The 25329-nt window shown below is 40.5% G+C and overlaps 1 protein-coding gene across 1 annotated transcript in view; it reads right to left on the bottom strand.

The window, feature by feature from the left end:
- Positions 1-1643: 1643 nt before the first annotated feature.
- The window catches only part of RTF1 (RTF1 homolog, Paf1/RNA polymerase II complex component), a 33843-nt gene continuing 10157 nt past the window's right edge, over positions 1644-25329 (bottom strand). Inside the window, exons 3-18 of the mRNA XM_087746251.1 lie at positions 22076-22223; positions 20350-20554; positions 18114-18228; positions 16352-16463; positions 14251-14386; positions 13461-13638; positions 12465-12547; positions 11194-11281; positions 11000-11107; positions 10356-10433; positions 9024-9145; positions 8595-8652; positions 7950-8027; positions 6693-6788; positions 6292-6403; positions 1644-4463 (exon numbers count right to left, since the gene is read on the bottom strand). Of these exons, the coding sequence (XP_087602377.1) occupies positions 4357-4463; positions 6292-6403; positions 6693-6788; positions 7950-8027; positions 8595-8652; positions 9024-9145; positions 10356-10433; positions 11000-11107; positions 11194-11281; positions 12465-12547; positions 13461-13638; positions 14251-14386; positions 16352-16463; positions 18114-18228; positions 20350-20554; positions 22076-22223 (1824 nt within the window). The 3' untranslated portion in view covers positions 1644-4356. The remainder of the gene's footprint in view (positions 4464-6291; positions 6404-6692; positions 6789-7949; positions 8028-8594; positions 8653-9023; positions 9146-10355; positions 10434-10999; positions 11108-11193; positions 11282-12464; positions 12548-13460; positions 13639-14250; positions 14387-16351; positions 16464-18113; positions 18229-20349; positions 20555-22075; positions 22224-25329) is intronic.

The raw sequence follows: 25329 nt of genomic DNA, 5'->3' as shown, positions 1-25329 counted from the left end.
TTAAGCGGTTGATGATGGTGGTAAGGTAGAACCAGTGAGTGCTTAACCACTCCAGGTAAAAATAAAAAAAGAAAATTCACCCATTTATTTGGCTGCTTAAGCATCTCCCTCTAAAAGACTAAGTTACTGTGCTGAAGGTAATAAGACTGCATATGTATCAGTAGTTTAAGTATCAAATTTATAGCACTTACTCCCCACAATTAAGAACCCCAAAATTCAAAGCTTCAAGTGGTCTAGACAAGCTTAACTACTGCTAGTTAAGATGGGGGGGGAAAACAAAGATTCCAAAGCCCAAATTTGAGATTGCATCCCTGTGCCTTTTTATTCCCCAACATGCATAACCAGTGAAGCATTTGTGCAGACCCCTCATTTTCAGTTCTCATCTTCTGCTTCCAGCTTCTGCTAGGAATGAACTAGCTGTGAAGCACTTTCTTCACAGCTAGTTCATTCCTTTTCCTTTGAGGCACAACATTTTTTCCTTTGGTTGACTATCCTTCCCAAAGCCAGTTAAAAACTGTCAACCCATCCTCGAGACCCTTTGTCAAGATTCCTTGAAAATCTGCGACCTTGCACAGCAGCTTAAAAGCATATGCATTTAAAAAAGCTCATAAGGAGGTAGAAAACTCAAAAATGTATTTTGTTGTTCAAATTGCATCAAAGGAACACTTCACTAACCAAATCTGTTACAGCTCTTCCCTCTACAGTGTAAAAGGCTGAGTCTTCCAGCCTGTTCAGTGATAAATTAAACCTATACAATTTTGTTTCACAGACAGCCCTAGCATGAACTTTATAGACATATACACCCAGAAACTCTCAGAAAGGATGTGGGCTGGGAAATGCTGCACAGCTCATGGTAAGCCACCATGTCTGTGAGACAAATTCTGTGCACTGCACGTAGGAAGGGGGATGGGGAGGGGGTAGTACACGCAGGGAAGACAGACAAAACTGGAGAAAGCAGTATGAGATTACTTCTAGAATCATGGGATAATTCGGGTCAGAGGGGAGCTCAGGGAGGTCTCCAGTCCACCCTCCTGCTCAAAGCTGGGTAAGCTACAAGGTTGGATCATGTTACTCATGGCTTAATCCAGCCTTCTCTTGAAAACCTCCAAAATAGAGACAGAACAATCTCTCTGGGAAACAGTCTACTCTCTGACTGTCCTAAGGATGAAAAAGCTTTTCCTTACACCTTGGCAGAACTTGTCCTGTTTCAACTTATGCCTGTTGTGTCTCATCCTCCCACCAAGCACCCCCTGACAACAGTCTTGCTTCATCTCGTTCAGTAGCTTCTCTAAGTTCAGCTACATGCTTTAGCATCTTTGATTACAAAACTAGTCTGGATTTCTACAAGATGAGCAAAGCCTGGGTTTTGAGTGAGATGCAGCAGAGGTGCAAGTGAACTGACCTTCCAAGAGGCTCTGTTTGATTCTAGTGATAAGGAGCAACTCTAGTCATTAGAGAGGGATCCAGGAGTCAACAGCTGCTCTTGCAAAAGAGGGGGCTTACTTTTCATTAATTGTTTTACAGTATTAGTATTTTAAATAAAATCATCCAGACTGCTAAATGAAGTGTCAGTTTCTGAAAATACAAATTCCAGACAGGAAACCCTTAGCACCTCAGATCAAGGGATAAACAATCAACCTTATTAAACCAACAAACCAAGTTTATTTATAGAAGTCTGTACAATTGTGATGAACTATGCTAGGACACCAGTGAAACAAAGCAAACAAATCTCTCCCTCTCTAATGAGTGGGAGGTGTAGTCACTCACCTTTACATGCACTTAAAGGAAAAAAGATTACAGCTTTCATACACAGTTCTGTAACTATTCAAGAGTACTTTCTTGATGTATTATTCTCAATATAAGAGGTTTGCATGATAATTTACTGACTGTTGCCTCTCTTAAAAACAGTATTTCAGCAGAATCCAGAGACTTTGAGAGGGTAAGTGGCAGTTTCATAGTTGCAGATAACTAGGACATAGTCCATAATTCAGATCTGCATTCTAAACTCACTGCATCTCCTCTGTTTCAGTTATCTCCACTAGAAGTTACTTGCAACACTGTACGGGTCTCGTCAACATTTTGGCTGTAGCATAGACTATTCTTGTGTTACCAAGTGTAGAAGTTATCTAAAACCAATACATCAAGGGCAAGCATATTAAAAACACTGAATTCGAGTTAACTTTACCTTTAGAGACCACTTGTCACTGCACCTCAAAGCTGAGGCATTTCTGTGGAAAAATCAGATCCTGAATCACTTGATTGTGCAATTATTTCTGCAAAGCATTGGAGAGTGATTATTTTGAAAACTGGCTATTGCAAAATAAGTTTAGATTTTTTTATTACAAATCTGTAACATCATTGAAGCTGTTGAAAAAACCAAAATCATATCAAATGCATATCTACACAGTGAATCACGATGTCTCCTATGAAGTTATCACGGTAGATTCCATAAATCCACTCTTAAGAAGTTAAAAGTACATATATGTGAAAGCCTACTACAACTCCAGAGAAGCTGCTAAAATAGGCCATCAAATAAAGCAGTCTATGATTACATATTTACAGAATAACCCACATGTGTCCTAGAACTATGGACTATTCAGTAAATAAGTATTGAAGGATTCCTAATTATTTGTTTACATGGTATATAAGAGCTGCTTCAGAGGTTGATTTTCTTTTTATACACAGTTCATAGTATCAATCTGCACACAATTACATGATGTTTCTTTAAAGCTACTGTTAAAAAAGGAAGAGAAAGTTAAATAAGAACTAGATTAAAGTTTCATTAAGAATCCAACAAGAAAAGTATCAAACACAGGTTTAAATGTAACCAGTGTATGATTTCAGAAAAACAGTAATGCTCTGACACAAGAAGAGCATCAGCATTTTCCCTCTTCAGGGTCCCCCAGAAACATTCCTATCCAGTTCAGTGCTTAAGTTATTATATACGTACTGGCCTGAGTAGGAACAAACACGTGCTTGCACGCTTACCTGAACGAGGGCCTCTAACCTTTTAGACTTCTAATTCTCTTTTAATTTAGTTCTTAGCTCCATATATTCAGTTGTATCTTGTTTGGAAAAGTTTTTTGTTAAATGTCACTTATATTTACAATCTGATTTTTTTTTTTTTTTTTTTACACCTGAGCGATAATTTAGCTGTCACCTTGTGTCCAGTCAAATATTCCATAAAGCCATACAATTCTTGTGCTAGTGTTGCGCTCCACTTGAACCAGTTTATATATGAAAAATGTGCATCAGCTACCTCTTGTACATCACCCACTGACCTTTCTACTGTGTCCTTACTGTGTCCTTCCCCTTCCACACAAAGTGATTTTTTTTTTTTAATATTTTGTTTGTTTATAGAAGCCCTGTTTAAATGGTTCACAAAGCAAGAAACAAGGTGAGCTGGAGCCCAGTGAAGACATGATGACTTAACAAATATGTAATATTGGAGGCTTGGAGAAGAAATTAAAGCCCAACCAATGAGCACCCCAGGGCCATCCCAGAAAAAGCTACTCCACTCAGTTACAGCTGGAGACTCCGGATGCACTATAGATGACAAGTCCCACATCAAGAACTGTGTACCTCTCTCTCATCAGATAAATGTAAGTAAAAAAGGGAACATGAAGTTAAACAGCTATATCAGCCAAGCCGTTTTAGTAAGAAGAATCACATTTAATGAGTTTCTTTCTTGCAATTTCAGATGCTCAAGTACAGCTGGTAGAAATTCAAAACAGCCGTAAAGAACTGTGACAGACGGATACAAATAGTACTGCAGCTTAAAAATGATAAAAAACACCTGAAAAAAAGTCACACAACCCTCCCAAAAAAATTTACACTTTGAACCTAAGCCAGTTTTTGAAGATTCCCTTCTCCAAAGCTAGGATGAAGGAGGAAAAAGAGGAGGAAGAAAGTGCAGATGACCTTCCAGCCACAAAGGTCTTGCGCCAATGTTTATTCACCGTGCCTGTGGTGGTATGTAGGGGGAGATCACCAAGTGCTGATTCTGCGACCACCAAGAGATTCCTATGGAAATCCAGACCTCAGGCTAATACTGAACACAGAGTGGACCAACGAGCTGCATCAACAAAATAAAAACAAAACTCAAACTAAAAGAAATGGGAAAACCCCAAATAGCACAGATCCACATTTGTGAGGGGGGCAGGAAGAAAGGGCAAGAAGGGAGGTCTATACAGTAAATAGTTGAATGGTTTATGTTACAGATGACTGGCAGTTTTAAAGAGTCTCTTCCCAGCTCCATTGCTGCTCCAACCCAGAAGGGAGAACTGAAAAGGGAGGAAGAAAAGGTAGGACATCGTCATGGAGCATGCAGGATCAGAAGCAGCAGAGTGGGCATGCTCAAATAAGCCCCCGCCTCTTTTTGTAGTCCTCCAAGTTCAATGATCGCCGAGGGGCACCATCTTTTGCTGGTGGAGCCTTGGAGGTGATGGCCAGTGCCTTAGATTCTGTTGGGGATAAGAAAAGAGTGAGGACTGAAACACATGAAAACTATAGATTTTTACTCGTTGCCTTTGCTGACAACTTCACCACAAATCACGTTTGGCTTCTCTAGTATACATCAGGTTAGAACTTCAGTTAATAATACAGGCAGTATCTGGTAACTTATCTTCATAGATAAAGCATGTGCAGTTTTGACTCTGTTAATCCAGCTTTCTGCCGATAAGTATACTTTCATTTCTCAAGAAAACCACTCTGTAGCACACTGAAATCACAATACAAACAGAGCCTTCAGGCTCAGTTCAGGGATCTTTGATAAATCATTATCCCATGAGAATAACAAGCACAAAGAGACAGAAGTCAAACTTCCTATCTGTGTCTACAATACACATTTTAAACAATCCCCATGTTCTTCTGTTAAGAAAGAAGACTGTACAAAGCAAGATGCCACAATGGTGTCCTGAGGCAAAAAAAACCCAAAACAGCCATACTTAAACCTCTACCTACACTGTGTGTCTCATCCTTCTCTTTCAGTCACCTTCCTGGTTTTCAGTGTTCTTTAGTGCCTTACCCTCATCCGCTCTCTAACTCTCTGAAGTTCATAACTCTCACTATCTGCTTCAGAAAGTCTCCTATTCTTGGCATCCTACCTCATTCTTTAGTCTTATGCCTGGAGTTCCAATCCTGACCTAGTTTGGAAAAACAACCTCTCCTACTTCCCCTTCTTGACAAGGTTTTAGTCTTTGTGCATTCTTACAGTACTTCCTAAATTGTTGTCCTCCAAGAAACTTCAGATCTAATCCTTCCAGTAATGCAAGAAAAAATAAGCCTCATTAGTCAAATTCCACTGGTACACTCCCATGCTTTCCCTCCACTGGAAAACAGCTTGATAGGATGAGAGGAAACAGCCGCAAGTTGCGACAGGGAAGGTTTAGATTGGATATTAGGAAAAATTTCTTCACCGAAAGGGTGGTCAGGCATTGGAACAGGCTGCCCAGGGAAGTGGCTGAGTCACCACCCCTGGAGGCATACAAAAGAGTGTAGATGTGGCACTTAGGGACATGGTTTAGTGGTGGACTTGGCAGTGTTAGGATAATGGTTGGACTTGATTTTAAGGGTCTTTTCCAACATAAATGATTCTATGACACTAAACTGTTCTTGCCACACATCTCGGCTCTCAAAGTCAAGATCACAAAGAGGAAGGGTCAGCAAGTTTGTGTATATAAGCATACCTTCATTCCCTGCCCAGTGTTTTGGTTCCCCTAAAATTTTGCTTCAATACCATCTGCAATACCAAAGTTAGGGAACAGCAACTTGGCAAAGCAGCAGGTTCAAAAATCAGATAAAAATACTTTATCCACATAGCATGTAGACAGATTATGGAGCAAGACATCACGGACACCCAAAGCTTATCTGTCCTCAAAGGCGATTAGACAAATTAACACAGTAAGTATCAAGGTAGATCTCAAGGCTTATTAAATACAACACTCTTATCTGTTCCCCAAAGATTATGTAAGTCACAGATATTGTAGACTGGAAGAGTACATCAGAAAACACTCATTACCTCCTTTTCTCCTTAGGCATTTGGAGTAAGGATATGGGGATAAACAGGCTTTCACTCTAACACAATATGGTTGTTCTTATTTTCTCAATGGATGTCACTAGCACACACCCCCTCCTCCTCAGTTCAAGGTACTTGCCAAGATGACAAACATAGAGTCCTTGCTCCCATTTTCAAAAGCGCACCAATGATTTTGAAAGAACTATTCTGGAAGAAGTGAGCTCTACCATAATGAGCCGGACAATCACATGCCCAAACTCAGCTGCAACACCTACCTGAACTGGGAACCTGAAGATCAATCTTTACATCAAAGTCGTGCACTTTGAAAAGATCTTCTGAGAGGTCACTGGCTGATTTAGAGTTCACATCTTTATCTTTCCCTTGACCCTAAAATAAAAACTACAGGTAAGCCTCCAACCCTTATCTGTCCAGATAAACAGAGATAAAAATGCTTTTTCACCACTTCTGTCACAAACATACCTAGTTTAGCTTTAGCACTGCTAGAGAAACTTAATTTTCTTTCCCCAAGAAAGAAAAAACTGTTTCTTTTTTATGATAATGCTCTACAGGATACCTATTTCTAGAACTGAAGCATGTATCTACTATTAGTCATAAGCTTCTAGAGCAAAATGGTGACAGTAGGAGGAACGTAACAGAGACAGAAATGGAAACTTGCCTTACTCATGTCCTTTGGAGCATCTGGTAATACACCAGACCCGTATTTTGCATTTAGCTGAGCAAGGATGGCAGCTTGGACAGCAGGATCTCTGGACTGCGGAGGGGAAAAAGAAAAAAAAAAAAAAAAAAGGAAAGAGAGCAAGAAAAAAATCACTGTATTTAAATTGGCAAAAACTATACTGCCATTTTGTTAAAACAGCGCTCATATCCATGAATCTAAAACCATAAGAGGCTGTAGAGCAGTTAGCCCAATCTTCAGGATCTCAGAGACAACTGAAATCACCCTGATACACGTGTAATGAAGCTGACAGTAACAAACTAAAAGTTATCCTTCAGAAAGTCTTTCTTTGAGAAAATAAGAAATACATTTCCTGTTGATACGGTTTGCTCCCGTGACTAGTCTTAACACTGTTGTTAGATGTATTTGCTTTCAGCTTACAGTTCGAGCTGGAACACTCTACTAGAGAGAAGAAATCTGTAGAAGACTGTTTTCTTTACATAATAGTTGTCTACCATAATAAAACTACTCGGTTATGATTCTTTTCTAATAAAGAATTATTTCAGAAATAATTATGTAATTCAAGCCCTGCAATAAAATTCCTCTTCTATTCTCTTGCCAGTTTGTGGAGACTGATGAGAGCCAACCTGACCAGTTTTTTTACGTACTGATACCAGAACTGTATACTATTCCAGAACAGGCCTCAACAAAGCCAGATTGCTTAGAAGTAGGAGCTGATCACCTTGCTACCCATCATGGACATAGCTAGGGACCGCAATAGCAGGTTTTGCCACAGTATCACAGGGGAAGTTTGTGTTAAACTACTTTATCCATCACAGGCTCCAAATGTCTGGTCTCCTCTCTCCTTTCACAGATCTTTCAGGAAAGTTTCAACTAATTAGAAGCAAAACTCACACCTAAAGCAAACTGTCTTCCCAAAGCTAACTGAATCTGAGTAATTCTACATAGAAGAACTCACTACAGAAGTCTAAACCACACTTGCTTCTCCATGTACATACCCACATCACTTATGTCCTTCACACTTTGCATTAAAAATAAAATGTTGCTTTTTCCTTCTTTTGGGATAGTGACACCAGGATCTCACTCAACTATATCTCACCTTGGCATCTGGAGCGTTAATAGCATATGGCACAGTTGGGAATGAATACAAACAACATTTTCCTTCCTACTCTCTGCATTACATTGGTTTCTGTTTCTCTGCAAATTGCCTCAATTGAACTTAAGTATTACACTCACATTAGACACTATTGTGGGCTTGCACTGCCGCCTAGTAAAGGGGTCCATTTGTTGGTTTTTCATGCTGTGACTTTCAGCCTGAAGAAGAAAAAGCACGTGGTTTTGCAGAGTTAGCTACTTGCACCCGTGTAAATCCTCCCACAGCACCCCATCCATGCAAGCACTCATCAGCTATATATAATATCAAGATCAGAGGAAAACTAGCAACAGCAGTACAGATTAGAAAGATTTTGACACACCCACAGTTCTATGCTTCACAGGGCAGAACTGTCCTTACTGAATATAACACAGAAAACAGGTGCACAACTCTCAGGATTGTTAAGGCTTAACCATTTGTTAACAAGCTTAACTTTTCCTTAATAGAAGCATCACTGTAGAGAATCGAGTATTTCCTTTACTGTTTTATTCTCTGAAGTCTCCTTTCTGATTTCTTTCCCATGCAAAATACACTAAGTCACTATTACAGTCAGTAATCTGCTGATAATTGAGTTGATCAAAAGAATAAAATGCTTTAAAATCATGTCATTTGCCTATATGAAAGACTTTATAGGTTGTTAAAAAATTGAATAACTTCACCATGCAATTATCCCCCTTTGCATCATTTCATTTCTACTGGTACAGAAGTATTAATTCAGCACTATTTACCACAAGAGCCTTCTCAGACTCAACGATATTCCACTCTCTATTCCTCTGGTTGATGTAACTGCAGAAAGGAAAAAAAGGAGGGTGGGGGAAAGAAAAAGAAAGTGACTGTCATGTATCAATGACAAAACGCCTGACAGAATTCTTGCAGCTTCATCCTGATCACAAATTACTCTTATTGCAACACAACTTCTACCTGGTGCATGTGGAAAAGAGTTTACATTTTTGACAGTTTTAACTGAATGACAGATACAAGGAAGTGAAGATAGGCAAACACTAAAAGAGCCATCATGACACGCATTTCATCAATATATTGTACAGGAAAGAAGAGACAAAATCTTGCAGTTAATTCACTACTGCATTAGTTTCTCTTTTCTGTATATTTTGATTGATACTATTTAAGAAAGAAAATTCCCAATATCTGCTTCTTACCTGATTGCAGAAATGTTTTTTGTTCGTTGACGATCGAGGGCCTCTGCTCTCTCTTCAAGTTCATTAAGCTGATCTTGAATCTGTTTGGCCTTGTCTTGGTCCCCCAAGTCCTCAGCCATAGCCTTCAACCAAACAGTAACTCATTAGGCACTACTCTCTACCACAGAGCTAGTCAGAGAAATGAGGGATAGACCGATGAATCAGCCAGCTAACCCTATACCAGTTGCAAATTTTCTACCCTGCATAGTAAGAATACAACAAAGAGCTAAACTCTCCTTACAGCTCAAGACAAAACAGGACTTCTTTCTCTGAAGAACTCTTGAAAACCTTTGAAACCCCTTAAACTAAGGAAGACGTAGGAACACTAGTCCCAGCATGAGAAGGGCAAGTCAGTTAGATGATTTAAGTTACAGGTGTGATTAAAATTTAATATCGCTATTTACCAGCTTCGGAAAAGAATGATTATTTCTGCAACTGTCAGTTGCCACTTGTTTCAGGGAGTTGGAGAGTCCCCTACCACACTACCGGACCAACAGTAGCTTATTTTGCCACCTGGTGACAACAAAAAGCAACTGCACTCTTCTGCAATGGAAAACTAACAATTCACATATTCGTGCATAGTAAAACGATGACCAAACACCACAGTTAAGCCAAAGAATGCAGAACTAAAGATCAATAAAACCACTTTGTTTTTACTGTATGTGAAGCACGAATGTCTTGAAAAAGGACAGCATGAATAAAACCAAACAAAACATGTTATGTCTATCTTCAGAGATACTTAAGACTGCTTGTTTACTTAACTTCTCAGCTTCGACTTCTCAGCACTGTTAGGTCTATTCATTCCAGGAGGTCTACATGTAAAACCATTCAGTGGCAAGTAAATCTTTCAGCAACATATTCTTTTCAGTATAAATTACTGGCCATAAAGTGACAATTCAGTCACCCCACAGTAAAAGAATTTAACACGACTTCTATTTTTCCTATTTTAAAAAGTATAGGAAACCAACTTTCAAATGTTATTATGGGGTACCCTGGGGGAAAAAAAAAAGGGAAAAAGAAAAGAGAAAAAGAGTTTCTAAAGCAGAACAGCTTAAGACCTTCTTGCTTAAAGGACACACAAAGCCAGCTACAATTGCTGGCAATTGCCCTTAGAAGAAGAATGCAATAGCTTTAACTGGGTTCTAAGTGTTCTGAACCCAGCAATGAACCTTGCGATCCACCTTCTAGCCGCATAGTTAAAGTCGTCTTACTGCTGACTACTGCCAAAATCCAGATGAGCTCCAGTTCTTCAGAATCAAAGACTGCATTAAGCTTGCAGGTCTCATCTCTCACCTTCTCTTTTAACAGCTGAGTTTTCTTCATAGCATAATTTGGAGGTGCTTTTCTGAACCTTTCCTTCTCTTTCACAATCTGTAAGACGCAGAGGGAACAGCAAGAATATGCAAATATGAAATGTCTGTTTCAATACTTGGACACTAGAAGCAACAGATCAATATCACCTAAGAAATGTACTTACTGCCACAGAATTTTACTCATGCTCTTTCTCTGCTGCATTTTTTAATTTGTGACTCGGTAATGAGTTACAGCTCCATTCCCCTCACTTACGACCTACAAAAATCTGATGCTAATCACATTTGGTCAGTATTAAGCAAGTATTAAACTGCAGAAACTGTGATATTTGCATCTATCATGATGCTGTTAGCTTTTCAGATCTTGAGAACTAAGTTGCCATACTCAGGTTAGGAGTTCAGAGCTCTGCGACACATGTTCAAGTGGAGGTAACAGGGCACAAAGGATGAAGTAAAGCAGGAGCGAGCACCAAACAACAGCTGGATCACCAAGCTACTCTATCCAGTTATGCAACTTCATTTTGAGCCTTTTATTTTCTTCTTAGGAAGGAAATACCATGATCATTTTGCTTTTTAACAGCTAGAGCTCTACTCCATGAGTTCCTGTCACCCAGCCTCACTGTTTACCTCCTCAATGTCCTGGTCATTAAACTTGTAGTTGAGGGCTTCTTTGATGGACACTTCCTTCTTGTTTATCTCATCTAGTGTGGGCAGCTGCATCCCAGCAGAGAACATCTAAACACAAGAGACAAAGTATTATCCACTTAAAAGTACCCTTGGCTGAAGGCTGCTAAGAAGAAACTAAAGTCTGGCAAACTTACCGCTTCCTTCCACTTCATAAACTCACTTTCAGTAAATTCTTGATTGGAGACAAACTCCAAACGAAACACACGTGAATCACTGCCATGCCTGCAACAAGAAAGTGTAACAACATCTCCCTCTGATGGTACAGAGCTGTGATCTTGGATCTATCAGTGTAAATTGATTCAAGAAGCCCAAAACCAGACACTTATGGCTACTCCTGTGGCTTGCATGCTCTCTATTCCTAACCTCTCTCAGGTCAGTGACAGTTCAGGAGCCTACCTCAGCTATTAGTAGTAATGCAAAGGAATACTAGACAGTGAGTCTGCAGGAAACAGTCGCTCAGTTGTAGCAGTAAAACCCTCAGGAGAAAACAGAAACAGACCTCTCTCACACCTAAACCTTATGTACCCTATTTGGTGACCCATGGCATGATCTTTGTAAATACAAAGCTCTCATGTTTGTACCAGTAGAAGTAACCTTTAAGCAGTACTGAATTATACAATGCTGGAGCCAACCCCCATCTAATTTTTGATTTGTTGGCCAGTCAAAGCCAGAAATCCCTAAAGCTTTTCTGCAGAGCACTGCCTTTGGTACTACCAGCTAAACTACTATACTGCTACTAACCAATACTAAAATCAATGGCCACAGTGTAAATTTTACTCAAAGCATGGAGCTCTCTCCTGAGATAGCCTAAGAACTTATTGAATGTCACAATGGATTTCTTTTTTTTTTTTTTTTTTACTCCACACTTGCACCCATGTGCATTCTCCACACACCTTCCTGTTTCTCCCAAATGATTAATGTCTTCTTGTCCTATCTCACCAGGATGTTTTGTATTGTAACTGTTAATCTTCACCTCATGATCCTTATAAGGGCTGTAAGAACAACTGAGAAATCTGATGCTGCATTCAGCTTCTTCCCCCCCAAAGTACAATTTTATTTTGTAACACATATGCCATATATCTGATTATAACAACAGTGGAGAAAAGATATAAAAGAGTATTGCAAAGCTCAAGAGGCATACACAAGCAATCACGGGTTACTCATGCAAATGAACTGCTCAGATGTTAACACAATCACAAGTACTTGCATAAGGATTTTTTATAATTTCCATTATGCCCAAGGGGAAAAAAACCCAAACAAACCCAACCCCAACATTCTAGCAGTAAGCGGCATGGCAAGGCCCAGTCTGCTTTTTAGCTGTCATCTCCAAACCACACACAGAACCTTATTTGCTATGAAAAGGACACTGACTCATGAACTGATGAGGATTACTTTGGTATCTTACCGCAACTGCAGTCCTTTGTTTGTCCGGGTACCACCAAGCTGGTAAACCTTTGCAGTCTCTACCACACCAGTTATTTCAGCAACCTATATCATGGAGTAAAATACACAAGAAGAAAGACGCCAAGAGGTTTTTTTTTTTGTGTTCCTGGAATGTATCTGGCATATTCAAGCCTTTTCACTAAAGATCAAAAACCTTAATTTAACTAACAATTCTAACTAGATCAAGGAAAGCAAGATTCTTCAGTGTACATTACCAGGTACTGAATTAGTTACTTCATGCATCACTTTTGAGCTGACAAATTATACCATCTGAATGCTTGATGCACTTTTTATGTATTCTCAGTTCGGCCTTCCTGACCAAATGACATACACTTTCCTACTTTTTCTATTTCCTTTTCAATTAACACTGATTTGGGTTAATGTATGTCCCAAATGAAATACACCAATGCTGCTCACAGCCCCCTCTGGGGACCTTTTCAATGCAATTTTAGAGACTATTGTTGCATCCTATGATTGTGCAGTTACAGCAATGAAATAGAAAAACAAAATTGTGTTCTCAGTCACCTTCTCTTCTGAGGCACACTGATGTACTAAAAACACTTTGTAAAAAAAGAAGTGAGACCACGCAATAACTTGGGAACAATCCCCGAAATACAGAGTGAATGTTACTCATCCTTACTTGGTCAAAGCAGAGTCCTGAACTCTAGTTTGCAATACAAATGATGAGACAAGACAGCAGGAACCAAAGCTGGAAAACAGGCTTTGTTAGTGCTCCCTCTCTTTCACTAAATGTATCTCTTCACCTAGCTGGTCCCATAGATTTATTTATTTTTAAACGAGTCTCCTCCACTTCTTTGGCAGCAATTACGTTTTCTGGTTATAAGCAATCTTTTTATGTTAATCACTCAAACAATCACAGGTACCTGAGAATTGATAAGCTGCAAATATTATATTACAGCACTATAAAAAGAACTAAATCGCTTGGAACTAAACTCACCCGATAAACAGGTTTGCTGTTGTGATTTCCAATGCCAATACGGACAAAGCAGCCAGTGACTGTCTTGGCAAAGAAGGGCATATGACACCAGCGTTCCAGCTTGTGTCGCGATAACCGTACTCTGTTCAGTTCTTCAGGCAAGGACACTGGCTGGGACTTAGGAGGAATTTCTTCTTTCCTGATTTGGGAAAGGTGAGAAGGAGTAAAGGGAAAAAGTAGAGACATAATCACCAAAAAAGGGGTCCTGAGCAAGGTGCAGCATGAGTGTTACCTATGTAAATTACTAGTAAATGGAATGATTCATCATGCACTAGTTGACTGTAGATAGGTGAATTTAGCATTCGTGAGAAAAGCTTAACACAAAGTCCCAGACTTGCTACCCACTGCCTCTGCTATGACAAAGCAGAAAGACTCACACACCAAAGCAGTTTGTAGGCTAATGCTTTAAGATAAGCCAGCACGTATCTTTGCCCTGCTCATATGCCAGGGTTCTGCAGCTGCTAAACTGTAGGACTAAACAAATCTGTAAATGACAGTGTAAATGGGGCTAAAGGTAACAGCAGGGAACTGAAGTTGCAAACCCATCCAAGGTAAATCAGTCCCATGCGCCATGATGTAGAAGCCAAGGACTCAAATCTGAGCAATGCAAGTGTGCCCAGAGTCAAAACCACTTTAGAGACACTGAACTGCCCCCAAACAATCCTCTAAAACAGCATACGTCTACATGAAGTGGATCTCTGTTTTTGAACACACACTTACAAGTAATCATAGTCCCGTGTTTACTACTTACTCTTCCTCTTCATCAGAGGATGAGGATCTGGATGAGCGATCACTTTTCTCACTAGACTTATCATCCTCCTCCTCCTCTTCATCGTCAGAGTACACTTCACTAGTTTTTAATGGCTGTTTTTTTGCAAGCAATTCAGCTGGAGGAAGGACAGAGAACAAGGAAAAGCAACCTGTAAATTTTCTGAGAGGTTCCTTTTAGACTGAAACCTTATTGTTTTTTTAAAAAAAGAGGCAGATATAGCTGTTAATTTTACACTGGATACAAGTGCCACACGTTCAAATCCACTAGTAAGCTAAGCGCTCCATTGTATATATTCAAAGAGAGAAACGAAAGTATTTAAAAGCATCTTAAATCTCATTTGTACTTACCTTCAGCCTCTCAACTTGACTGCACATAACAATACAAGATGGGCATAGCTGGATATACAAGATAAAACTATTATGATAACTCGTTTTGCAAGGGGAAAAAAAAAAATCTCATGTTTGGAGCGAAGCTATATTGGGTTTGTGTGGCAAGGTTTTGGTAGCGGAGGGGCTACAGGGGTGGCTTCTGTGAGAAGCTGCTAGAAGCTTCCCCTATGTCCAACAGACCTAATGCCAGCCAGCTCCAAGACAGACCTGCTGCTGGCCAATGCCAAGCCCACCAGTGATGGTGGTAGCGCCTCTGTGATAACGTATATAAGAAGGGGGCAAAAAACAAACAAACAAACTGTGCAACTGCAGCCAGAGAGAGAAGTGAGAACATGTGAGAGAAACAACTCTGCAGGCACCAAGGTCAGTGAAGAAGGAGGGCGAGGAGGTGCTCCAGGCACCGGAGCAGAGATTCCCCTGCAGCCCATGGCAAGGCAGGCTGTCCCCCTGCAGCCCATGGAGGTTAATGCTGGAGCAGATATCCACCTGCAGCCTGTGGAGGACCCCATGCTGGAGCAGGGGGATGCCCAAAGGAGGCTGTGACCCCGTGGGAAGCCCGCACTGGAGCAGGCTCCTGGCAGGACCTGTGGACCCATGGAGAGAGGAGCCCACGCTGGAGCAGGTTTGCTGGCAGGGCTTGTGACCCCGCAGGGGACCCATGCTGGAGCAGTCTGTTCCTGAAGGACTGCACCCTGTGGAAGGGACCCACGCTGGAGCAGTTCGTGAGGAACTGCAGCCTGTGGGAAGGACTCGTGTTGGAGAAGTTCATGGAGGACTGTCTCCCATGGGAGGGACCCCATGCTGGAACAGGGGAAGAGTGTGAGGAGTCCTTCCCTTGAGGAGGAAGGAGTGGCAGAGACAAGGAGTGATGAACTGACCGCAACCCCCGTTCCCTGTCCCCCTGCGCCGCTGCAGGGAAGGAGGTAGAGAACTTGGGAGTAAAGTTAAGCCCAGGAGGAAGTGGGGAGGAGGAGGCGGGGAAGGTGTTTTAAGATTCAGGGTTTTTATTTTCACATTATCTTACTCTGATGTTGATTGGTAGTAAACTAAATTAATTTCCCCAAGTCAGTTCTGTTTTGCCCATGACAGTAACTGGTGGAAGATCTCTCCCTGTCCTTATCTCGACCCATGAGCCTTTCATTGTATTTTCTCTCCCCTGTCCAGCTGAGGAGGGGAGTGATAGAGATGCGTTGGTTGGCACCTGGCATCCAGCCAGGGTCAACCCACTACAGGAGCACAGTAAAACCCAGTAGAGTAACAAAAAGGGTTGCATCAAAAGTCTGCGGCAAGACAGACAAGATGATGTGCCAGTGAAGAAAGAGGGAAGTGTAGACAAGGTAGCACAAGTACAATAGATACAGTTTGGACGGTCCAGAGATTAAATAACAGAATCTAAGTGACCAATTCAAATACATGAACTAAACATTACTAAGTGCCATTCAATGGACTGCGATGAAAGTTTGCTTTGTTTTCAGACCATTCCGGGGAGGGGCAGAGGGGAGGAATAGAGCATCAGTGGTACCAAACAATACCCCAGGTGGTCATGTTGGGCAAAAGACCAAGGAAAACACAGACACAGAATTCATTCACTCCAAGGTGTGGGATTGTTGCATTAATTAGAAACAGGAAGTAGCACAAAGAGCTGTAATAATGCCTCAAAAAATTGTAGCAATAGCAACACGCTTTCATACCTGTTCTGTTCTTCCTTTTCTCTCTTTCTGCTTTTAGCTCCTCCATTGCCTGAGATTTCTTGTCTAGCTTCTCATCCCGCTTTGATCGCCGCTCTTTGTTATGTGACATGACCTAAAAACATGCACAGAAAGTACTTCAACACCAAGCGCAATCCATAAATTGAAATACATTAAAACAAAGATTGTTTGCACACTTTGAAAACTTTTCAAATAGAAACTACTAACAAACTCCACTTGGAAATAATTTTTTTTCAAGTTCATTTTTACATAGGCTAGGGAGAAGGAAATAAATCCGAAGCATATTTCTTTTTTCTACTTGGTATCAAAAATAATGACCATATTTACACTTTCTTGACATATTCTACACTTTATTGAACATTTCTGCCACCAAGTTTTAGTCTCAAAACTCCTCTGTAAAGTTAAAAAAGGACTAGAGAAATAAAATGGAAGTAATTCTGCAACTAACAAGTAATGAGGAAAAATTGGATGAATATTCTTCTCATTTGCTTCTCCTTCTGCAAGGCCAAAACAAGGCAATTGTTCTCATTCAGGAGCAAAGACAAAAGTTATGTTAAAAAATACTTAAAGCAGAAATAAACTTGTGTGTAAAGTCTGCAATACGGATCCGAATCTTAAATGTTGTAAGTCTTCTAATATTTTCTGTTTCTAACAGGTCTATCTGGAATAGCAGGTAGCACAGAAAGCAGCTTCTATAATAAGCATAAGATACAGTCATTTGAAGTAAGTCAAAGTAATTTCTGGAAGGCACTGTAAAAGAATTCTGCATAAGATCCTTTTATATATACATATATGTATATGAGTCTACACATTATGTATTATATATATGGACTATATAAGTATATACACACACCTACATATATGGAGTTGAGAAGGGTAGGGAGATGAGATTCACTCCACTTAACATGTGCCCAAGGGAAAACTCATCTCACCCAATTTGATTTAAGTGTTAAACATCTGTTTCACTAGAAAATAACATGGAGTAAATTGCCAGCTGGAGATGTCCTCCTCTATTCCACAATGACAGAAGTGACGACAAGTGCAAACAATCAAGTAGGTTTTGGCTAAAGTTAGGCAAGACGAATCCCATCCCATTCTGGGAGCCTATCTGCCCAGACTGTATAAATAGTTTAGGGTAGGGTCTTAACCATTGGAAACTACAGTTCAGTTACAGGGGCCTCACCCCAAAAACTGGTACTATCTTCTTTCTACTGGAGGTGGAAAAAACTATAGAACTATTTCTGTTCCTCCTAGCATTCAGGCTTTTCCTTCACACCCCTACCAGAAGAAATTAAGCATTCTTTCCATTGTATGTGCACGCAAAATAATGAAGACAACAGCTGAGCAGTTTCTGGCCTGCTCTCTCAAACTTTCACTTGCAAGAAAGACTGCATATGTAATGTTTCAGACTGAATGACAGAAGTTTGGCTAAAGGAACCGCAAAACGTTGCTTTCCTGTTCTCATATGGGAGGACTATCACAAGTAACTCTAGATACAGCTGCAACTTTGCATTTTTCATTAAAAGAAGTTATCAGTGCACCCCTTAGCAGGCCAAAGATGTTAATTTATGTAAATGAACTGGAAAGGCTAAAGATAGCTTGAGCATGTAAATGAACTAAATTCTGACCTGCTTACCACACTGTTTGACATTAAGGGAAAACATAAGGGGCAGAGAGAGGCAGCATCCTATCTCCTATTGCCAAGGGAAAAGGGTTTGTTACCAAGGACAGTTTCATTTCCTACCTGGGATTCCTGGATCTGTGTGAGTTTTTTCTTCTCCTGCTCTTCTTCTTGCTTTTTCTTTTTCTCTTTCTTTTCTTTCTTTTTCGCCGTTTTTAGTTTCTTCTTGATCTCAAATCTAGTAGCAGATATTGAAACAAAGAGAATGTATGAAAGAATGCTCTCTCCCTGAGCAGGCAAAGTACCACTCAGATGCTATCTCGGGTTAACTTGTTAGTTAGGCTGTAAGGAACACTTCCACTGCTTGCCCGAGATGGATAACCTTCTAATGCTATCCTGTCCCCCATTCCCATCCCCCCCCCCCCCCCCCCGAAAAATAAGGTGAAGAAAAGCTGAGAATAGAAAAGTGCAGGCTTACAGACAGCTAACCTAAAAGGCTGAGGAGACCACATCATAACGGCTGCTCCCCAGAAATCTGTCCTTACCCCATCTTCATCTTTGCCAGTGTAGTGACCATTGCATGCTGCCTCCAACTCTAAAAACAATTGGCTATTTCGTATCATTTGAATCTCAACAGCTAAAAACTCGGTTGTTTAAAGCCACTATCATGCCAACTTTTTCATGCTTAAACTCGACCCTCCTACTGGCACTGGCCTGTATAAGAATGACTGCAAAGAAGTCACAGTGAGTCCTCCTTCACCAGCTATATTCCAGTCAGACTCAGGCAGCTTCTGCAGTCCAATTTAGTCACTTCCATTTCTACCTTCACGAAATATGTCACCCTGAAATCTTATTTTTTGATTTTCTGAATCACTGTATTCAGAAGCGTAGTGATTTCACTGGAATTGTCCTGTGACTGAGATTCCACTGCACCATGGACTGCTCATTGCTTTCGTGAAGTGTGCATATAGACAAACGCAAGAAAAAAACTACATAACTTCCAATAACTGAAATTCAAAATGTGTTATCCATATATACATTACACAGTCCATTCTTCTTCAGTCCTTTACACCTGGATTTTATAGACAAGAAACTGAAGTGCCAGATGAGCTCATTGCCCTTTATGCCTTTAACATGAAGCATAACACACAGGGCACAGGCATTGTATCACACGCAACGTCTGCTGTAATCCCCATGAACTCACAGCACAATGTACGTACAAAGAGCTAGACAGCATTTTGCAAGATTCAACTTACCAAAAAGTTAAAGAACTAACCCCTGCCACCACCTCCTTAGTTCTACCTGCCAACCCCTTTACATAGAACAGGACAAAGATTAAATCAGTAACTCAAGCTTAGACTGTTTAGCTTTTTCTTATCAAGTATTTGCCAGCATTCATTCTAGAAGACATTCAGTTACCATGGAACACTGAATGAAATTAAAAAATATGGTGTCCTTCTAACTGATCTAAATCCAATCTTTCACTCATTTTGATCCCTTTGAGGATAGCAGCAAACTAGAGAAGACATTGAAAGTAGTATTAAAACCACAGACAGGCAGGCAGGCAGTGGTCTAACTATGGCTTGGACAAACGGACAGTCTGACAGTAGCTTATATTGACATGATTTACTCAACAGATGTCAGTCCTCTCGAGAAATTTCTCAGCAAGTGAGAAAAGAGAGAAGTCACTGAAGAGGGAAGAAACTGAAGAAAACTTGCCGCACACATGCCAAATCTTTTCTGTAAGACACATGAGAAGAAAGATACCTTTCCTACAAGGAAGCTGCCTGACAGGACAGTGTTACAGTGACAAACAAAACCACAACACCTAAGGTAGAAATCCACCCTTGAAAAAGGACATATCCAACATCGCTCCTCATTATTTCAATCTCTCTCTCTTCTGTTAGGGCCCCAACCAGCTTCACACCCATACAGAGACAACCCTAACACTGCTCTGTGCTTCACCATTGTTTTCTGAAAAATTCCAGAAGCTCATATACACCTTACACTTTGTTTGCCTTTTTCCAAAGTATCAGTGTGTGACAGCTAACACAAAAAAGACAGAAGAGAAAGCAGTCCTTCTGACTGTCTGGCATATAGCGTGCCACAACAGTAACTGACAGAGCCACTTGTATTCAACAGCTAAGAAACTTTCAGAAACTGACTTTTACAAGAATGGCCAGAATTCCTGCTGTGTGCTTCTCAACTAGCTATAAGGACAGTTTACACAAAAAATGTACAATGAAGCTTAATTCACTTTATAGTGCTGAATGCTTGGACCCCAAATGTGAGAGCACAGCATACTCTCCATACAGCCTGTATAAATTTGCTACCAAATACCAACAGATATAAAATTCACCTTCTCTTTAGCACTTCTCTCTTCTCTATCCGGTTAAACAGCTCCTGCTCTCTCTCCTTTTCTGTCATTTGTTCCAGTCGAGCTCGGTCTTCTTCATCTCCCATCAGGTCTTCTCCATAGCCATCATGGAATTCCTCATCTTCAGATGAAGAATCTGAATCTGAGCTAGATGAGGAGCTGTTGCTTTCCGAATCAGAGACTTCTCCTAAAACAAAAATACAAGGCAGTGAGATTCAGCTGGGGCAAAGCCCAACCATTTTATTGTAGCATGTTAGCAAAGGATATCAAGAATGAATTTTAAACTCCTCTTCCATTATACTAAAAGCATACGTATCATGAAAACTAAACCCAGAAGGAAATACTTTATTACCGTAAGGTATGCATGCTAAAAAATGATAAAATGAGTGGTACTACATGTGAACACAAATTGGGTTATAAGTAAAAATTCTTAGTAGAACAAGCAAATTTTAGGAGGCCTTTTGGTTAGTATGTTAGGGTCTTAAGGTTAGATTTCTATGCCTATAGGCTTATGTCCCTGAGAAGTTGCTTGTACATCCATAACTTTGCAAGTGTGTGTGTGCACCTCAAATGCCACTATTAATCACCGCCAATACTCATTACAGCAACTTGAAGAACCACAATTTGTCATTTGAAGTCTGCAACACTATGAATTGCTACATCACAAGATAAAGTTGAAACACACTACCCTCAGGACTGGCAAGGCCATGATGCTAGCTCCATTACTGTAACAAGCCCCCCCAGTTACACATGGACTTAGGGAACAGCTGACTCCCCAATAATATTGGGTAACCCCACCTTTAAACTTGATCCAAGTCCAAGTGCTGTGATTATCTCACCTAATCAACTACATTACACCAAATCACAAAAGCAGACATTAGGATTCTTTCTTCCACTTTCATTCTGGTCTCAGTATTTCTGGAAGCTTCCAGCTTTGCAAGCTTAGACTGTGAAAAAACCTTGATTTGTATGCACTGATATATATACAGGTTCAGTCACTTCATGCTTTGTCTGTCTCTGCTGTGCTTAATATACTTGAAACTGTAGGCTCCTTCATATTCTTTCTTGACTTTGTTTTTTTAGTATTAACTGAAATTGCAACTAACCACCTGCAAAACTTCATAGGCATGACGAAAACAGGAAAGAACACAGGAAGTTTGCCCAGCATTGCAACAGATTCAATATTCATGTAAGAAAATTATGACAAAGTGATAGTAATGATGTCTCTTCTTCCATGTCAGTATAAATGTGCAAGAATTCCAATTCAGAGCAAATGCATGCAAGATAAGCTCCTATTTGCATCATGCAACGCTATACACCTCTTCCTTTGTCATCACAACAAGTTTGGGAAGGGAAAAATACATCAATGGGAACAAGAGGAAATGCTACCCACACTACAGATGGCACATGCTAGAAGGAAGAAAAGAATTTTCCAGGAAAGTCAAGTAATGAAACATGTCATACATTCTTCAGTTGAAACAGTATTTAGTGTTACATTTGTAATGGAGTGCTTACAGCAATGCTATACTGAATTATATGCACTTCAAGCCATGGCAAATTTAAGAGTCATCCAGACTACCAGTAACACAAAGGAAACTCTTTTGAAGGTAGTCTTTAACATCACCATTTAACATTACTCTTCAGTGTGCACAAAGGAGTAACTTCACTTGGAATGACAGTGTAAGTAGACGTGCATGTGTTATCTTACCCTCTTCAGGTGCTGAGCTCTCAGCCGAGCTGTCTTTATCTGAGCTGCCTGAAGAGGCAGCTTTGTTCATCTGTTTCTTCATGGCTCCTTTCTTCTCTGCCTTACCCGCTTTTCCCTTTTTTTTGTTTTTAGAACCTCCAACAGTCCACTGCAAGGAAAGAACCAAAGGGATCATGAGACATGAACAGTACCTCTTTTCTCCCTCCCCCAAAACACTGGAGTAAAAACAACTGAGAAACAGTCCAATACCTGACAGCAAGAAATCAATCACACGGGGCAGGGGGGGATCCACCAATAGGAAACTTATCAAATGAAAACATTTTACAAGATTTTTTGGAGTTGGGGAAGAAAAGAAGTACTGAAAACATTTTCCTAGGAAAATAATTCTGAACAACTGTCCAATTGCATTTGTAAAGACTAGCTTCAGTTTACTACTATTAAACAGAAGAAGCAACAGTTGTGTTTTCCAAAACTAGTTTATTCAAGAACAGATTTTAGATTTCATGAAGGCACACCAATTTCACATGACAGTCTTTCCAAAATCTCAGTTTTACCAAGAGTACACCACACCTGTATTTTTATGCAACAAACAAATAGTGCACTCACTCATAGACAGTAGTGCCACTGCCTGCATCTATATACACAAGTCAGAATCAAATCAGAATCACAGAAGTCAGGGGAAAAAAAAAAATAAAAATCAAACGTCAAGTCTTAATTTTAATTTTCTCTTAACATCGTATCCTCAATTAACTTAGACTGCACTTTCCAAGTACAGGACTTACACCACCACACACACACAGAGGTAACAACTTTAAACCCCAAAGTCCCAGGAGAAGACCTAGTATTTACCTTACAGTGTGATTTCTTACTAGAATTTTTGCATTGTCCCAGCCACCTGGGTAAAGCCACAGAGCAGAACCGGTAAGGACTGCCTGTGTATTATTTTAAGGCTTTACAATATTTTGCACTTCGCTACCTCTCCTAGAAATTCTCCAGGCGCAAGACCTTCAGGGATAAGACAGTTTCTTTCTAAGTAAATATATGTATATATATTTAGACTGTTATCCTCTGCATACCTGTACATTACTCTCGTCTTTCATGTACATCACCATCTGTTCAAGCACGCAGCTAACTAAAAATATACTCCTAACTCAAATGAGCAAATACTCCTTTGCATAACTGAGATCTTGCACTCAAAACTACTCTAATTGTTAAAACACAAAACAAAACAAAAAACAACACTTTAGATTTGACCTCAGGCGCACACAAACTTCAGGCTTCTTACCCACCCACCCCTTGCTAGAGCATGAATCAAGTCCATCCCTGCAGGCAGTAATCATTCCATCAAATTTGATGACTTCTGCCTGATTAGGCACCATCTTCAGAGAACCCTGGTGTTCAAATACTCTAAATGAAACTCAACCAAGTAGTTAGAAGCTACTGCCTGATCTACTAATATCTTTAGAATTTCCTTGGTTTTGAAGAGAAGGACTTGGGGGTGTTGGCTGATGAGAAACTCAACATGACACCGCAACGTGCGCTTGCAGCCCAGAAAGCCAACCCCATCCTCAGCTGCATCAAAAGAAGCGTGGCCAGCAGGTCAAGGGAGGTGATTCTCCCTTCTACTCCGCTCTCAAGAGACCTCACTTGGAGTACTGTGTCCAGCTCTGGGGCCCCCAATATAAGAAGGACATAGACCTGTTGGAGCAAGTCCAGAGGAGGGCCATGAAGATGATCAGAGGGCTGGAGCACCTCTCCTATGAGGACAGGCTGAGAGAGTTGGGGTTGTTCAGCCTGGAGAAAAGAAGGCTCCAGGGAGACCTTATAGCAGCCTTCCAGTACCTGAAGGGAGCCTGCAAGAAAGCTGGAGAGGGACTTTATACAAGTGCATGTAGTGACAGGACAAGGGGTAATGGCTTTAAACTGGAAGAGGGCAGACTTGGGTCAGCTATATGGAAGAAATTCTTCACTATGAGGGTGGTAAGGCAGTGGAACAGGCTGCCCAGAGAAGCTGTGGATGCCCCATTCCTGGAAGTGTTCAAGGCCAGGCTGGATGGGACTTTGAGCAACCTGGTCTAGTGGAAGGGGTGCCTGACCATGGCAGGGGGGTTGGAACTAGGTGATCTTTAAGGTCCCTTCCAACCCAAACCATTCTATGATTCTATGGAAGTAAGTTTTACGGTAATCGTAATTTTGACACTTTCTCTTCTGAATACTTGATTACTCTCACACCCAGCCTTGTACCTTCCGTATTACTACCTGCTTCATCATCTTCGTTAAGCATCAGCTGTGCATTCAAAAGTATCTGCCAAAGGCCAGGCAGAAGTTTTCTTTTCTGAGGTAAAAGTACAGCTACTTAGTGGTGAGCCTCCAATTGCAATCCAAGCCCTATGCAGTTAGCCCAGTCTGTTATGGTCCATAGGATAGGTGAGAAACTGCACAGAAAGCATCTGACCTTGTATCAGCCTGAGCTTGCACTCAAGTCTTTATTGGCTTCCCCATTAAAGCTTTACTTGTTCAGTGTTACAATACTGCTGCCTAATAATATTCCTGGTTAACTACGCCCATGTAAATCAGAACAAGCTTGTACTCTGCCTCAATCTGCTCAAACCTCAATGTTAAGGAATCATCTCCTAGGTATTACAGAAAAGTGCATTTTTTTCTATTTGTTGAAGAGCTCACCTACTGCCAGCATACCAGTGAAAACACAACAGTGAGAAAGTGAAACTGAGCATTTAGCAGGGAGAAGCGGAGTCCTCTGAACCAGGGAAGCAGAGGTGCCTCCTTCCCAGAGCTCTGCCACTTCTTTTCAGTGTTCTAACACTGAATTATACCTTGCATCAGCATGCTGTACAGCAAGGAAGAAGCACAGAGAAAGCCATAGTATACACCACAGTTATATGAAGACCTTGAGAGGTCATGCTGAGATGAAAGAACTTAAGATTAGATTAAAACAGCGGGACTTCAGTTGTTAATAAAATGTTTAATAGCTGTAGATACAGGCATTACAGATCGCTGTTCTCAGCCTTTGACTCTCACAAGCAGAACTGTAGAGAGAACCTGGGTCCAGGAAGATGAGACTGAAGAGAAAGCTGTGTGACAACCTCTTGAACAAAAAAAAAAAAAAAAAAAAAAAAAAAAAAAAAGGTAATTAAAAAAATCTGCCCTAATCTAGGAAATTTTTCTTTGGTTTCTATTTCACCCTGGAGATACACTTTATCTTGCTTTTGTTTATGCAAGTGACCTCTACATCT

The sequence above is a fragment of the Nipponia nippon genome, unplaced genomic scaffold, assembly GCF_047370975.1.
Source record: "Nipponia nippon isolate SJK-2023a ecotype South Korea unplaced genomic scaffold, ASM4737097v1 scaffold_10, whole genome shotgun sequence".
Classification (NCBI taxonomy): Eukaryota; Metazoa; Chordata; class Aves; order Pelecaniformes; family Threskiornithidae; genus Nipponia; species Nipponia nippon.
Note: the sequence above shows the minus strand (reverse complement) of the source record. Positions and strands in the feature narration are given on the sequence as shown.